At 67.7% G+C, this 15637-nt stretch overlaps 1 protein-coding gene across 2 annotated transcripts in view; it reads right to left on the bottom strand.

Moving 5' to 3' along the window:
* Positions 1-1401: 1401 nt before the first annotated feature.
* KIF26A (kinesin family member 26A) overlaps positions 1402-15637 on the bottom strand; it is a 40467-nt gene continuing 26231 nt past the window's right edge. For both annotated transcript variants that reach the window (XM_042990703.1, XM_042990704.1), the window contains 12 exons: positions 14813-15002; positions 10443-10652; positions 9851-9944; positions 9323-9585; positions 9033-9216; positions 8769-8931; positions 8278-8440; positions 4769-7622; positions 3877-4082; positions 3740-3760; positions 3207-3357; positions 1402-2620 (listed from right to left, as the gene is read on the bottom strand). In XM_042990703.1, the coding sequence (XP_042846637.1) occupies positions 2439-2620; positions 3207-3357; positions 3740-3760; positions 3877-4082; positions 4769-7622; positions 8278-8440; positions 8769-8931; positions 9033-9216; positions 9323-9585; positions 9851-9944; positions 10443-10652; positions 14813-15002 (4681 nt within the window). In that variant the 3' untranslated portion in view covers positions 1402-2438. The remainder of the gene's footprint in view (positions 2621-3206; positions 3358-3739; positions 3761-3876; positions 4083-4768; positions 7623-8277; positions 8441-8768; positions 8932-9032; positions 9217-9322; positions 9586-9850; positions 9945-10442; positions 10653-14812; positions 15003-15637) is intronic.

Below are 15637 nucleotides of genomic sequence, written 5' to 3'. Positions count from 1 at the left end.
CTGGGGCGGTTGGAGGGGGAGGGCTCAGTGCAGACGACAGGAGGGGTTAGCCGGGGAGGCATTCTGCACGCTGTCAAATGCTGTTGGGTGTGGGACCTGCTTCTGCCCCCAGCTGGGCCTCCCCCCTGAGGAGAAACCTCGTTCCCTCGTTCCCTCGTTCCCTCGTTCTTTCCTCCAGCAAGTATCCCCTGAGGCCCCACTGAGGCCCAGCGCTGTGCCCAATGTGGGGGCACAGCAATGACTCAGACCCCACCCCACCCTTCAGAGGCCCCACGGAGGCGGGGAGTACAGGCAGAGACCACACGAGGTGTGGGGTGCAGGGCGGAACAGCCCCCGTGCCGGAGGGGGAGTCCCAGACCACACGAGGAAGGGCCCAGCCAGCTGGGAGGGGCCGTGGTGCCCGCACCACAGCCGGGGGGCCGGGGGCGCGCAGACGGGGTGGGGGCAGCAGTGGGGCTGCTCAGGACCAGGGTGTGAGCATCGGGCAGGGCCACCTGAGGCCTGCAGAAGGTGCAGGGTGGGGAGGGTGGCCGTGCCCGGCGGGGGCTCCTGCCAGCTCGGGGGTCCTGAGCCTGATGTGTCCTGTGTGTCTGCTCATCTGTCTCCTGGAGAGACAGGCAGGGGACAAAGGAAAGAGATCAAGGGTCTCCCACTGCAGTACCTGCCTCAATTTCCCCAGCTAGCATGACCCCTGGGAAGGGCCCCGAGCCCGCCAGAAAATGCTGCTTCCCACCAGCCCAGCCCCATCCCGTGGACCCTGACTCAGTCTGTCCCTGCTGTCCCTTCTCCGTCTGTCCCTGCTCTGTCCCCTCTCGGTCTGTCGGTCTGTCCTACTCTGCCCTCTCGGTCTGTCCCTCCTGTCCCCTCTCACTCTGTCCCTGCTCTTTCCCCTCTCGGTCTGTCCCTCCTGTCCCCTCTCAGTCTGTCCCTGCTCTGTCCCCTCTCAGTCTGTCCCTCTCTGTCCCCCGTCAGTCTGTCCCTGCTCTGTCCCTTCTCAGTCTTTCCCTGCTCTGTCCCCTCTCGGTCTGTCCCTGCTCTGTCCCCTTGGTCTGTCCCTGCTGTCCCCTCTCGGTCTGTCCCTGCTCTGTCCCCTCTCAGTCTGTCCCTCTCTGTCCCCCGTCAGTCTGTCCCTGCTCTGTCCCTTCTCAGTCTTTCCCTGCTCTGTCCCCTCTCGGTCTGTCCCTGCTCTGTCCCCTTGGTCTGTCCCTGCTGTCCCCTCTCGGTCTGTCCCTACTCTCCCCTCTCCCCTGCAAGGTTGGTCCCTGCAGGGCTGCTGCAGGGCCGACAAGCAGAAGGTAAGTCCCCTGCTGTCCTGGAGATGCATCCTTCAATGCCTTGAGGCCACCTCACCCCAGGACCCTTGCAGGGCAGCTCGCCCAGTGAGCTCAGGAGCCATTTTAACAACCGATGTGTCTTTTATTCACAAAAGCTGCAGCAAGATGTTATCTACACATTTGTACAAAGGTTTGGACGCCCTTAGAAAATGCACAACGGTCAGAAAACAGAGCCCATTGTGCCGGGAACACATACCTCAGCAAATTCACCCCTGGTCTGCATTTGGCAAGAAGTGCCTCCCAAGGACCCCTGCCCTGCCCAGGGTGCCCCCCAGAAAGAGCCTGGCCTGAGGAATACCTTCCATAGAAAACCATAAAAACATAGATCATTTGTCTCCAAAGTCCCACTGCAAATACTGCATTTATAGGCAAAATGATATAAAAATATGAACCTAACAGAACCTTTACAAAACCCTTATCCCCCACATTTTTTCTGTGTGTGTTTTCTTTTGTTTTGTTTTTGCTTGTGGTTTTGGTAAGAATTCCTGCCGTAGAAGAAGGCGCCGTGTGCCTTCAGCTCAGCCCGTGGGTGCCGCCCTCCCTGTGTCCTCAGGACAGAGCAGGTCCTCGGGGAAGGGAAGGTGGGCCGTCCCTGCCCGGAGGACCCCCAGTTCCATCTGCAGAGAGAACTGCACGCAGACCCAGGGCCTGGTGACCACTAGGGCCGGCTCTGCCGAGAGGAGACAGCTGTAAAGGAGAAGTGATCCTGACCTTCGGGCCTGCTGAGCCCAGAGCTGTCCTGCTACATGAATCTGCTTGGCTGGAGAGAGGCTCCTGCTGGGCACTTGGATGGCCACCGCGGCCGCCAGGCCACAGCCTGAGCACACCGTCTGCTGGTGTCTTGAGTCCTTAGCACCAAACGCAAAAAGGAGAGAAGTCCAGTTCAAGGTTAAAGGCACTTGTGTCGTTGTCTGGATGGTGACAGTCTCTGTCTCCGCACACTCGTTCCCTGTCCGCTCACTGCACTCGGCCAGCCCCTCCCTCACGCTCCCTCGCCTCTGAGACCCCCGGTCCTTCAGCCGACCCTCTGCATCCTCCTCCCTCCGACCCCTACCACATCCTCGCTCCCTCCCACGCCCCCTCCGCGCACCCCAGTGCCCAGCCTCAGACGTCCACCTCCTGCGGCCCGGGCGTGGCGGCGGGGGCGGAGACGCTGATGTCAAAGCAGGTGACCATCATGACGTGGGCCTTACACAAGTTCACGCACTGCTCCAAGGCGGCCGTGGCGTGCTCCAGGGCCGCCAGGTACTCTGCTGACTCGGGCTCCAGCTCCGGGTCCACCTCGACTGGGGAGGGACAGCAAGCAGCTGGTCAGGCCAGGGATTCCCACGGGGCCGAGGAAACGCTTCTCTCCCCTCCCGGCTTTTGGGTCCCTGTCTGGGCCAAGGTGAAGGTGAGCAACTGGAGTTCTAGAGGGAGGTAGCTGGCTTAGGGGCGCATCAGGCAAGGGGCACCAGGGTGGTGGGGGCACACTCTAGAGTCCTACAAGCCGGCGCCTCCCGGGATGGGGATATCAGTTCTCCTCCCAGCAGAGGGGCGGGGCTCACACTGCCCCGCCCAGCAGAGAGGGGCGGGGCCAGTGACCCTCCCAGAAGAGGGGCGGGGCCACACTGCTCCTCCCAGCAGAGAGGGCGGGGCTCACACTACCCCCCCCCCAGCAGAGAGGGGCGTGGCCACACCGCTCCCAGCAGAGGGGCGGGGCTCACGCCGACCCTCCCAGCAGAGGGGCGGGGCTCATACTTCCCCTCCCAGCAGAGGGGGGCGGGGCCACACTGACCCTCCCAGACGAGGGGCGGGGCCCACATTACCCCTCTCAGCAGAGAGGGGCGGGGCCACACTGCTCCTCCCAGCACCGAGGGGCCGGGGACTCACACTGCTCCAGCCAGCGGCCAGGCTCCACCATCAGCCGGCCCTGGGTCTCGGCCAGCTCCCCGCACAGGTGCTCACGCTTGGCCTGCACCTCTCGTAGCCTCTGCTGCCTGCGCTCAGCCAGCCGCAGCGTGGCACTGTTGCACGCCGGACCCTGGGGGGCAAGGGATGCGCGGGGTGGGGGGTGGGGGTGCTCAGGCATGGAGGGCAGCCCACTCCCATGCTCTCCCACCATCCCCAGCTTTGGTAGGAGGGTCTCCCTCCAGCCCCCAGGCCTGGGCCAATGTACGGTGGGGCCTCAGAGGTGGGCAGGGATCAGACCTGGGCCCCCCACAAGGTGGGGCTCCCACCAGGTGCTCCCAAAGCAGCCTGCCAGTGCCTGGGCCCAGGTTGTGGGAAACAGCTGTGGTAAAAGCTCCATCAGATGCAACTCCAAGGACAACAGTGGTGACCTCAGGACCCCTCGGACCACCCACTCTGCCCAAGTGGGCATCAGCGCCACCACAGGTTCAAGGTTGGGTAGTGCTGGTTCCTACCTTCTCCACATCCTGGGAAGGCTGAGGGCAAGAGGGGAAAGTAGGGTCAGCTGGCCGCTGGGCCACACCCTCCAGGGCCCACCCTGCCATCCCAGGACCCCTCACCGCCAGCCGCCCAGCCCCCCACTGGCCCTGACCTCAGGCGGATCCTCCCTCGGGAGCGGGCGGTGCCGCTGCAGCCGCTCCACGTCGTCGATCTCATACACCTTGATCTCGAAGGGCTCCTTCAGGGAGCCGGCCAGGGGCGGGGGCAGGTCCACCCACTGCCCGGGGAGGCTGGGCTTGCGGCCCAGGGCAGCCGTGTCGGGCATTGGGGCTGGGATCAGCCGTCTCCTCTGCAGACCTGGAACAGAGAGCCGGGCCCTGGATGCGCGGAGACTGGGGGCCCAGGCCCAGGCCCCAGCCCCGGCCCAGCCTGCCCAGGGCCTGAGAGAGAAGACAGCACCGGGGCCAGATCCAGAAATCCCCAGCCTCTCCAGGCCACTTGTCACCTGGACAGCCACTCCAGCTGCCCCTTACAGCCTCCTGGTTGGCCCTCCCCTAAGGGCAGCCCTCAATACCCCAGCCAGCCAGGCTGAGGCCCAACATAACACTCCCTAGCCCAGCTGCCCCAGGACAGACTCCTGAGCCAGGCCTGAGGGGCGCCCCACCCATAGCTCCCAGGATGTCCCTCCCTGCTCCCCACCCCCACCCTCACGCCCCAGCCACACACACACACACACACACACACACACACACACACACACACACAGAGCAAGGAGCTGGCCCTGTCCCCCCCAGCTCAGGGTAGGAGGCAGGAGCAGCCATGGCAGGGGGCTCCCATGCAGCTAGGCCCGAGCCCAGGGAAGCACCTGACTGGGAGCCCCAAATGCAAGGCCTCCCCCGGCTCCCGGTGCCCCGTCGGGGTGACCCGCACAGACTTGCACTCGCCAGCCTGCTCTAACAGCACAGCCCCAACCTCGGGGGTGGCAGGGGGTCAGAGGAGGGCACGCGTAGGTGCCAACAGCGGAGGGCAGCACCCACACCCACCTGTGGCCCTCTTCTTGGGAGACCTGAGGCTTCGAGAGCGAGCGCCGGGGGAGGCGGCCCCACTGTCGCTCATGGAGTCGGGGGCAGAGGAGGCACTGCCGGTGGCCTCGCTGTCGCGGAGCACGCTCTCATAGCCGCTGCTGCCACCGCTGTGGTAGAACAGGGCGGTGCGGCCCATGGCGGGCGGGAGCTCGCCACTCAGCACGCTGCTGTTGTCGCTGCCGTGGCCGCTGCTGCAGCGCTGGGGCCTCCGTGGGGCAGTCACCTTGCTATAGGGGGAGGGCAGCGCCGGGCCCGTGGGCGGCCGCTCCTCCCCCACGTTCACACCGCTGTCACTGCCGCTGTCCGAGTCCACTGAGCCCCAGGGGGGGCCACCTCTGCCAGGGGCTCCGCTGGCTGCCAGCTCATTGACGCGGCTATGGGCGGCCCGGAGCGCCTGCTTGGTGCCCATGATGGTGCCGCGGCTGGCCTTGGCCCCCATGCCAGGCACTGCCCGTGGGGCCACCCGAGGCGCCATCACGGGGCCACCGGGGGTCCTGCCCACTGCTGGGGTTAGTGGCTTCACGGGAACACCCAGAGCCCTCGACCCACCAGCTGCTAGGCTGCGGCCCTTGCCCCCTGCGGCCGGGGGCTTCGGGGCCCCCACTCCCTTGGCTGGGCTGCCCCTACAGGCAGGAGCGGGCCCAGGCGTGGGGCTGGTGGACGGTACACCCAGCCTGGGCACGGCCCGGGCTGGCCTCCCGGGAGCTTCCCTGGCCTTGCCGCTGCTGTGCCCCAGGAGCTCACACCGCTCCAGAGAGCCGTGGGTGGTGGGACGGGACACTGCCTCCGCCTTGCCAGCCCTGGCCTTCAGACTCGACGTGGCCCTGGGGACGGAGTGGTCAGCCCGGCCACCGGGCCTGGCCTCCTCCTCCCCTCGGGGGAGGGCGGCAGCCGCAGGTCGCGAGAGGCCCCCGGCCTGGGGAGCGGCCAGACCTGGGCCGCTCTTGTGCTCCAGGCTGGATTTGCGCACAGGAGGGGCTGGGGGGGCCGCCCCGCTGGGCCTCGGGAAGAGGCCTCCCTTGGGGACCACACTTTTCTTGCGGCTGGGGGCATCCTTCGGGCCGCCCAAGCAGGCAGCTGCGTCAGCCAGGGCGTCCCTGCAGGATGCGGTGGGCGTGCTCACACCCAGTGTGGTGGCCCCCCTCCGCAGCGGTGGGATCTGAGCCACGGCCTCCGGCCTGTGGCCTGCCCTGGCTGCCACCTCACAGCCGTCCACGACCCTGCGGGCACAAGGCAGCACGGGGGCCGGGCTGGAGGCCCTGCCGGCAGAGACCCCCTGGAGGGCACCACATTCATCTGCCCGCAGCAGCCAAGGGTCCTCGAACAGGCCTCCGGGGCCCGGCGGGCTCGGGGCCAGGCGAGGGCAGCCCGCGCGGCTGGCCGCTGAGGGAGTCCTCGGTTTCCGGGGAAGGCTGGAGTGGATGGTCTGAGCCGGGGCTGCCCCCCATGGGGACACGGCCGGGCACTCCCGGCCAACTCGGGCGGGGGCTGCGGCGGCCGCTTCCCCAGGACGAGCACTCCGGGCCGGGCCGGGACTGTCCGATCGCCCGTGCTCTGCGAACCGACAGCGGCCGTCATCCGGGGAGCTGCCCAGGACGGGGGGGCCCGGAGGGTCGGGCCTTGCCGGCGGGTCAGGGCCGGCCCCGAAGGGAGGCTGCGGCGCGGGGCTGTGGCGGTCGTCCGCGCTCACGCTGACCTCGCTGAGCCGAGAGCTGATGGAGGAGCCCTGGCTGCTCCCGGCCCAGGCTGCGCCCTCTGAGGGCCCGCCGGGGGCCTGGGTGGTGTAGGCATCGAACTCGTCGTTGATACTGCTAATGATGCTCACCGGCCTCGAGCCGGAGGCCAGAGCCTGCAGAGAGCAGTTGCTGCCGAAGCTGGCCAGGCTGGCGGGGCGGCCGGAGCCGGTGAGCCCGCCCAGAGACAGCTCCTCCACCACCGTGAACACCAGCTCGTCCTCGCCGTTCAGCTCCACGGGCTGCTGCAGGGTCACCGTGGTGGTCAGCAGGCCCCGCTCCAGACGGCGGCCTCGTGCAGACGGGCGGGGGCGGCCGGTCTGCCCGCTCATGCCCACGGGGGGTGTCCGTGCCGCACCATCCGCGTCCGCGCCCCCGGGGTCCTCGGGGGCTGGGCCGGCTTCTGGCTGCCGAGGAGGCGGAGGGGCCGGGCCGGGCAGTGGCCTCCCGCCTCCGCCCGCGGCGACCTTGTCCGGCCCGGGCGGCGCAGGCCTAACGCTGCCTCCCTCCCTCTGGTCGGCGCTGGCCCTGGAGGGCTCTGGGGCACCCCGGTGGGTGTCCGGGCCGGGGCTGCCTCGAGGTGTGCTGGCCGCCAGCGGGGAGCCCACAGCCTTCCTGGGGGCGGCGGCCTCGGGCGGGGAGGGCCTCCTGGCCCCGCAGGCCGGGCCGGGCTGGGCCCCACTGGCGACGCTCAGGGTTTCGGAGGGGCCCTCGCTGCCGTCGATGCCCTCCAGCCGCTCCTGCAACTCGGCGAAGGTGCTACAACGGAAGTGGTCGGCGTCTCGAGGGCCCTGGGAGGGCCTGCGGCGGCTCAGCGCGGGGATGATGGGCACGAAGTCAGGCGGGCCCTCGTTGTCAGTGAGCTCGCGGTCGGACAGTGCCGTCCCGCCAGGCCCCACGTAGATGACGGTGTCGCAGGACTGCTCACTGCTGGACGAGCACTCGGGGTCTCCGGGTGAGCTGGGGGCCAGGCGGCCAGGGTCAGGGGCCATGGAGCGGCGGAAGGGTCGCAGGTGCGGCGGGCGGCGGGCGCGGCCTTCCTCACAGGAGCTGTCCCCGCCCGAGGAGCTGGACGCGTACTGGGGGCAGAGCAAGCGGGTGAGCGGCCGCCTTACCCACCGCTCACCGCCCCCCCCCCCGCCCCCGCGCCCCAGCGACACGTGCCGCTCACCGCCCGGGAGGACGCGATGGCAGCCACGGCACCGGGGTGGCCCCTGGGGTGGGGCCGCCGCAAGCCCCAAGCACAACCGCACCTTCTCCGGAGCCCAAGGAAATAGCATTAAGCCGAATCACAGGGACGCAAGGACACGCGGCCACAGCCACACCACCCGTAACTGCGAATCCAGGATTCAGACCCAGGTGCATGTGACCCCGGGGTGGCCCTCACGCCACCCTCCTGCCCCTCGGAGGGCTGCCCGGGAAGTTTTCTGCTGGTTGGCGCCAGGGGGCCACGGGGACCCCGCCAGGTTGCCCGGACCACAGGCCTACCCCTGTGCCAGAGACACAGAGGCCAAGCAACCCCAAGCCCCCCTCGGGGACAGGCTCCAGCCCTGCGTCAGATGCCCCGGGCCCGGGCCCGGCTCCCTACCTTCTCTGGGCAGAGCCCCACGGGGCCAACCAGAGATGGGCAGCAGGCGCCCCTCCCCGCCAGGCAGGGGCCCTCAGAGGACGCAGGACCCGGGGGGGGGGGGGGGGGTCCTCAAGGTGGGAGGGGCAGAAGGAGGCGGAACGGACCTTGATCTTCTTCCTGCGCAGGCGGTGAATGCGGGCAGCCAGCTGCACGGTGCTGAGCGTTTCGGCATGGCGTGCTGGCGCGTCTGAGACGTGGGCAATCATGGTGGCTCGGCAGCTGGGGGCGGCCAGGGACTCACGCAGCAGCATGGTGAGCCTGTGCTCCCTGGGGGCGAGGGTTGCTCAGAGGCTGAGGGCCCGGGGAGGGGACGTCAGGGTGGGAGGCTGGGCGTGCGGGGTGCTACGGGGCGGGGGGCGGGGGAGGGCAGGACACAGGCCCCTCGCCGGGACGGGGCCGTGCCTGGAGCCCAGGCTCCGGTCGGGCAGCCACCCCGTGGGGGCCCCCCCGACGGCAAGGCCCGGCAGACGGGGACGAACAGAGGACCAAAGAGCTCAGGGGTCCAGACGTACTGGGCAGGCCCGCCCTGCCCTCGGCTGGTTCCCGGGGGCCACCCCAGGGCCGGAGCCCGCCCACCGAGGAGCCCGCCGTTCACCTGTAGGGCACGTGCTTGGCTCCGCTGACCAGGGCCAAGATGACGCTGCCCAGAGCCGACAGAGACAGGCACGGGGGGCCCCCGGAGGCCTCGCCGCCCCTGCCGGGCGCCCCCTCACAGCTGCCCAGGTCGATGAGATGCAGGCGGCTGCGGCCTCCAGACACTGAAACCACAGGGCAGGAGGGTGACGGCAGGGCCCCAGGGCACCCAGACCCCGCCCGGGCACGGCCCTGCGGACGGGAGCCACACCGGGCGGACACCTACTTCCGCCGCGGCCGCACTTCTCCATGCGGTACTGGTAGACGTGCAGCGTGAAGAGCGTGTGCGAGCCGCACCGGGCGCCCTCGCTGCAGCCGGGCCGGCTGGTGCTGCGGGCCGCCAGCGCGGCGTCCAGGTAGAAGGCTGCCTTCTCGGCCGTGGGCGCCCGGAGCTCGCTCTGGTTCTGGAGCTGGGGACAGGCGGAGGGGACAGAGCCCCACAAGCTGCGGCCCGCGCCTACCTCCCCACGGCCCCCTCGCAGCCCCCCCGAGACCGCACGCGGGGCCGCGGCGTACCTGCGCCCCACACCCCGGGTCCTCGCGCAGGTACACGCCCGGGGACTGGGCGTCCTGGAGGCTGCCGGAGGCCACCTCGGCCAGCAGGTCCCGCAGGCTCTCGTCGGGGCCGCACACCTCCGCGGCCGACACGCGGACGGAGAAGCGGGTGCCCGTCCTCTCCTTGCGCTCGTCGATGAGCCTGAAGAGCCAGGAAATGGCGCAGGGCACGACACCCAGGCTCTGAGGCGAGCTGTCCTTCCCGATCATCGTGTAGGACTTGCCTGGGGGCCACGTGGGCGTGTCAGGGCCCCCCCACTCAGCCCGACATGCCCTGGGAGCCCAGCCACACCCGGCCTCCTCCCTGGACCTGCCCGGGGCCCTCGGGGCCGACTGGGGGCCACTGAGACCTAGGGGGCCTCCTCCAGTCCAAGGCTCCCTGCCCTCCAGGACGACAGGGTTTGGGCTTTCCCTCCGTGCAGCCCCCTCCCCACCGGGAAATGAGGCCCAGAGACTGCAGAGAGGGGATGGGGGGGTGGGGGTGCTTACCAAGGCTCATGTGGCCAAAGGAGAAAATGCAGCCATCAGCCCCCCCGACCACTGCCTGGAGCACGTCAGCCACTGTCCCGGAACAGACCTCAGCCTGGGAGGAGGGGGCCCCGGGTGTCAGGCAGGCGCCAGAATCGAGGGAGTCGACACCCAGCCTCCCACCACGCCTGTCTGTCCCCAGCTCACAAGGTGGCCAGGCCGGCACGCACAAGACCGAGGACACAGACCTCCACGTGCACACGGGACACACACGGATGGGATACAGACACACAGCGCACAGGGCGTGAGCCTCCGGGCACACAACTCACACCGCCGTCGTGGAGACCACACCACACCCAGCACACAAGCCTTCCACAGAGCCCACCAAAAATCGTGCACTTCCCCAGGCCAGCAGCAGAGTCGGAGACCCCCTGGGCCGGGGCCAAGGAGGAAGGGAAAGCAGAAGGGGCCGGGCCTGGGCCGCTGGCCTCGCTCTTGCCGCCCTCCTCCTTCCTCGCTGGGCACCAGGAGCAAGCACAGGCCCGGCCCCGGCCCCGGCCCCGGCCCCGGCCCCGGCCCCGGCCCCGGCCCCGGGGGTGCCCGCCGCCCTCACCTGCTCCGAGTCCTGGGGGAAGACCGCATCGAAGGCAAACATCTTGGGAGCCACAGCGGCGGCTCGTCGGGGGCCCGAGCTTCCTGGGGGCCCGGCGGCCGGGTCGTACAGGGTCACCTGCTTCTTACGCGGGTCCACCTTCAGGAAGGACGTGGGCTCGGCCGAGTGCTGCGCCCCCTGTGCCGGCCAGATTCGCAGCATGACCTTCACCTGGCAGGGGAGGCGGGAACGGGCATCTGAGCAGCCGCCCGCCCAGCAGCCGCTAATTACAAGGCAGGAGGAACTCGCGCGAGTTGAGACAGCGGGCCAGGCCCCGGCACGGGGATCCCCACCGCAGGAATGTGGATGCCTGCACCCCAGCTCCAGCCGGAGCAGATCCCGTAAGAGATCAGCCAGGCAGGCAGAACGCGAGGCTCAGTGACAGGATGGGAGCCTGGTGTGGGGGCAGTCAGCACAGGAGGAGGTGCAGGGGCCAGGACAGGGGAGCACGGAGTCAGGGAGCACAGGGTGGAGGAGCATAGGAGGAGCCTGGGGTCGGGGAGGACGGAGGGGGAGGGGGTTGGCTGGTGGAGGACAGCAGGGGGGAAAGTCAGGAGTGGGGGAACAGGCTTTGGATGCCCCCGTGAGCACAGGGATGGAAGTGTGGCACCACAAGTGTACCCGCCTACCCTCGATGTGGGGTGTCTGGCCCGCTCACTGACTCAGGTGCAGAGCTGGAAGCTAAGTGAGCTCAACCCGAAGGCACAGAGCCCCTGGGACCAGAAGGAGCCCGTGGCACACACACAGCGCGGCTCTCGGCCCGGCGACCCCCTCCCAGGCCCACCTCCATCCCAGGAGGGAGGAAACACTGACAGGTCACACAGCCTGAGACCCAATCCCAAACTGAGGGCAGAGGGAGAAGGAGGGAGGGAGGGGCAACCAGAACAGGCCGCAGACACAGCCACCCCCCCCCCCCCCCCCCCGCCGAAGGAAGATGCACAGGCCACACTCCTGCCCACGGAGCCCCGCCCCGGGGTGCTGCCCCGCACCCCGACCTCAGCGGCCCCAGGTCAGCAGGCCGTCAAGTACAGCTCCCAGGAAAGCAGGCGCGGGATGGGGACTGGGGCGGCCCCCCAGAGAGGATTCCCTCCCCACGGCCAGAGCAGGGCGGCCCCAGCCCCCATGTCGGTCCAGCCTCTGCCTCCTCCAGGGAGCCCCTGCCTCTAGCTCCTCAGCTGGGGTCCGGCACAGGGAGAGGAAGAACAAAGGCACAAAAGGGGGCTGGCTGGAGAGCCATGATGCCCTGGGAGGGGAAGCTGGGGGAGCCAGCCGGGGACCCAACCCCAAACCCCACACACTGGCGGGGTCCCGGCCAGCAGGAGGACACGGTAATCCTCCCCAAGAAAAGGCTCAATTCTGCCAGGAGGTGTTGGCGACACTGAGGCCTGGCCAGGGGGGCACAGGTGGGGGAGTGGAGGAGAAAGAACAGGGCAGGATGGGGGAGGGTGTTCGCCTGGGGGCTCTGACAGGTGACCGCGCAGCCTCAGCTCCCGCGTGACCCTAAAACCAAAAATAGACACAAAGGTGTGCCCCCCATCCCCCACCCCCCACCCCTGTGCCAGGCTCCGCGGAAGACTGGCATCCACACAGCTGGACCACCAGCCCTGTCGCCCCCAAGGGAACAGAGGCTCAGCGGGGAGGGGGGCCGGGACCTGGCCCCAAGAGCCCAGCGCAAGCTGCACTGCAGACACCCCAAAACCCGCGTGGAGAACAAACACCCCAAACTACGTCTCGTGCAGGGCGGTGACCAGGATGCGCCCCCCGTGAGCTAGGGCGCCTCCTGGGAGGGGCGCCAGACCCCACTTTCTGCTGAAGGACACCACCTTCCACTCCCCAATGAAGTCTTCGATTTCTCCGCTACAGCGTAAATCAAATTACCAGACTCATTTCAGAGCCAATATTTTTCACGGATTTAATTGTAAGTGACAGATACATACGCGGGCAAGATTGGTTTACTGTGGGTAGTTCCGCGAGGCCCGTCTTCTCCCCTTCAGCACGTGGCAAATTGACATGCAAAATCGCTCCAGGAAGGGGGGGTACGTTCTCAGGGGAGAAGCGGAAAGAAAACACTTTTCTGCTGCACTCCCCGAACCTGGGCTCCGTCGGGCGAGAATCGATTCCTTTATTCCCCGACGACACGAACAAAACTATTTCATTTCCAAATGCTGCTGCCAAGCAGACGACAACGTGCAGTTCGCGGTAATTTCTGGCAATTTTTTTTCAGCATGAACTCCTGGCCACTTCAGGAGCCAAATGGGTTGTGCAGATTGGAGGGGGTTCCTAGGGGGCGAGGCCCTCCGCCTGGGCTCCTGCAGGGCAGGAAATGCGCCCGGTGCTGCCTTCTGGAGCCAGCGACATTCATCCCCACTCAGGGACCCACGGCCTGGCCTGCGGGGAGGGCGCAGAGCGGCCATCGCCCTGTCCTAGCCGAACGCACAGGCCATTGTCTGCAAGGATCCTGTCATCACAGCCAGGAAACGACAGGGTCTTTGCACCAGACAAGGGCATCAAGTCTCTTCCCTAAATGTTCAGATATTACAAAGAGCCGCGGAATGCTGCCAGGTAGGGAAAAAACACGTTTTGCATAAAAAAGGGCTTCCACTCCTAAGAGGTGGCCCAGGCGGGCGAGGGGGGAGGGGCGCCGCTCAGCACCCACAGAAGCGATGTCTTTTTTAATACTGCAAGATGATGAATTACCTTAAGTAGCACATTAATGTCAGGAATTGAGTGTAATCTAACTTCTTTTCTGTGACAATATTAAACGCCTTTCAAGAGGCATTTCTGACTATGCGACATTCGTGCAAATAACAGCCCGGGAGCCAGGGAGGGGGCACTGGGTGGGCAGTGAGTGGACTGGGGGACAAGGGCTCCGTGTGGAGGGACGGGGGCAGGGGGTGGGGAGGGAGCTGGTGTACCACAGAGGAGACCCTGCCCCAGAATACTTGGGTGGGGACCCCAGAAGGAGGTGGCAGAGGCTTGCTACACCCCATAACACGCCTGAGACACGAGGCCCGCCCTGCCCACCACCCCCCCCCCCCTTTCAGAGAGAGCTGGCCGAGGGAGCCAGCGACAAGGGAGGAGGCCAAGGTCAGAGCTGTTAGAGCCCTGTCCCGCAGCCACTCTGCTCAGTCGGGGTTCGTGTCCCCAACACATACACCTGCAGGTGGGCGGCGCTGAGGTTCCCAGGACCACCTACGTGGCGAGGCTTGTCGGGGTGACAGGCGTGAGAGAAGGCTTCCAGCAAGAGCAGGCTGGCAGTCGCTTGAGGAGGAGGGGCGCAGCGGGAGGGCGGGGGGGCAGGGAGCGTCAGGGGGTGGTCCGGGGAGTGGCTCGGGCCCCAGGCAGGGGACCCTCTGTGAACACATCAGACCCCTCTGCAGCCCAGGCGCGTGGGGCAGACCGAGCCCAGGGGAGCATGGACCCAGCCAACCAGCCTCTGCAGGGTGAGCCTCTGAGCACTGGAGAGGCTGCGCCCAGTGCCCGGGTGGGTGGCTGGCCAGCCGGGGGCAGGGGTGTGCGGCAAGGGGGCCACCCCAGTCCCAACCACCCTTGGGGAGGCACCTGGGAGTGGCCAGCACACAGAGTGTGGGCAGAAAGTCAGGGGAAAATGTCGGGGTACACACTCAGGGTCAGGTCCAATGCTCACCCCCACGGCTGTGTGACTGTGCCTCAGTCTCCCCACCCTCCATGGGCACAAAGAGCCCACCTCACAAAGAGCCCAGCTAACATGTTCACGCAGACCCCACACATGCAGGACCCCGAGCCGGGCCAGGGTGTAGTTCCCAGCAAACCACACGGGGCCAAGACGGAAACCCAGTATGGGCAAAAGGCCACAGGAGCCAGGGGTCAGAGCCAGGGGCCAGATGGCCTGTTCCAAGACCAGGCAGCTGGGTTCCTTCCCCCCTCTGGGCCTCAGTTTCACCACCTGAACCAGCTGATCATACGTTCCCCTTTCCAGGGGTGGTGGCAGCTGGGATCTGCCCGGACTCTGAACAGCGGAGGGCAGCGTCCCAACTGACACACGGTAGGGGGGCTCCTGGGGGCCAGACCCCAACCCCCAGCCCCAGGAAGCCCTGACTGTCCCACCCCACTCTGAGGCCACAACATGCCCCTGGGACCTCCACCGCAGTCTCCTAGGCTCGTCGCCACCCAGAGCAGCCAACGTGGGCCTGGGCCTCAGTCTCCCCGTCCGTACCCCACCTCATCCAAGCTGGGAGAAGGAAGAAGGGTCCTTCCGCCTCCTGTGCCCCCTCCCAGCACCTACTCAGACACCCCTGGCTTCGTCCCAGCCACCAGCCCCCGGGGTCACCTCCAATCAGGAGCAGGCCTACCTTTCCAACACCGCCGAGGTTGTCCTTCACCTTGGAGGCGGCCCTGAGCAGGCAGGGGGGCGTGGGGGGCGGCCACAGCTGCAGGACCCCGCTGAAGTCCGTGGGGTAGGGGGAGGCGCCGCGGGCAGCAGGGGCTGGTGGCGGATGAGGTTTCTTGCGCTTGGAGGCCAGGCTGAGCTTCTGGGCAGCCCTGGGGAGGGGAGGACGGGGGCCGGTGGGGGCACTCAGTGCTGTCCTTCTCACCTGCCCCACCCCGGGTGCGGCCCACAGCCCGTACGGCCCCAGGGCTGGGGTTGCTGTGTCCTATCCCTGGCGGCTGGCTCAGTGCAGGCCGGGTCTCCTCCAGCTGCCCTGGGCCCCCTGCCCAGCAGCTGCTGGGGGGATGGGGAGGAGGGTGGCTGGAGCGTGCTGGGGTCAGCCACTCCTAGGCCGGGGCACCCAGGCGTGTCGACTTAGTCTCTGTGCCTCGGTCTCCCCATCTCTAACATGGGTTGCCATGACCAGCACAGGCTCTTGTGTGCAACCCCGATGAGCCGAAGGGTTCGAAGCACCCTGCAAACCGGAGGAGCTCAACAAAACCTAGTGTTCCCATGGTTACCGTGGCCCCCGGCCCCCTCCCCACCATACCGGCATCCTCAGCCGGGCACTCGAGCCCTGCACGGTGTAGCCCCACCGACCCCACAGCACCCCGGGGGAATGTGCAGACCCCCTGAGTTTTAACCCACCCCGACATCCGGTGCACGTTTGAGAAGCACTGTTGTGAACCCCCAGGGGACCGTCACAGGCACACGTGCCCCACGGGCCCACCACGCTCCCGCAGGGGCT

The sequence above is a fragment of the Panthera tigris genome, chromosome B3, assembly GCF_018350195.1.
Source record: "Panthera tigris isolate Pti1 chromosome B3, P.tigris_Pti1_mat1.1, whole genome shotgun sequence".
Taxonomy (NCBI): Eukaryota; Metazoa; Chordata; class Mammalia; order Carnivora; family Felidae; genus Panthera; species Panthera tigris.
The sequence above is the reverse complement of the archived record's forward strand: the minus strand, read 5'-3'. Positions and strand labels throughout refer to the sequence as shown.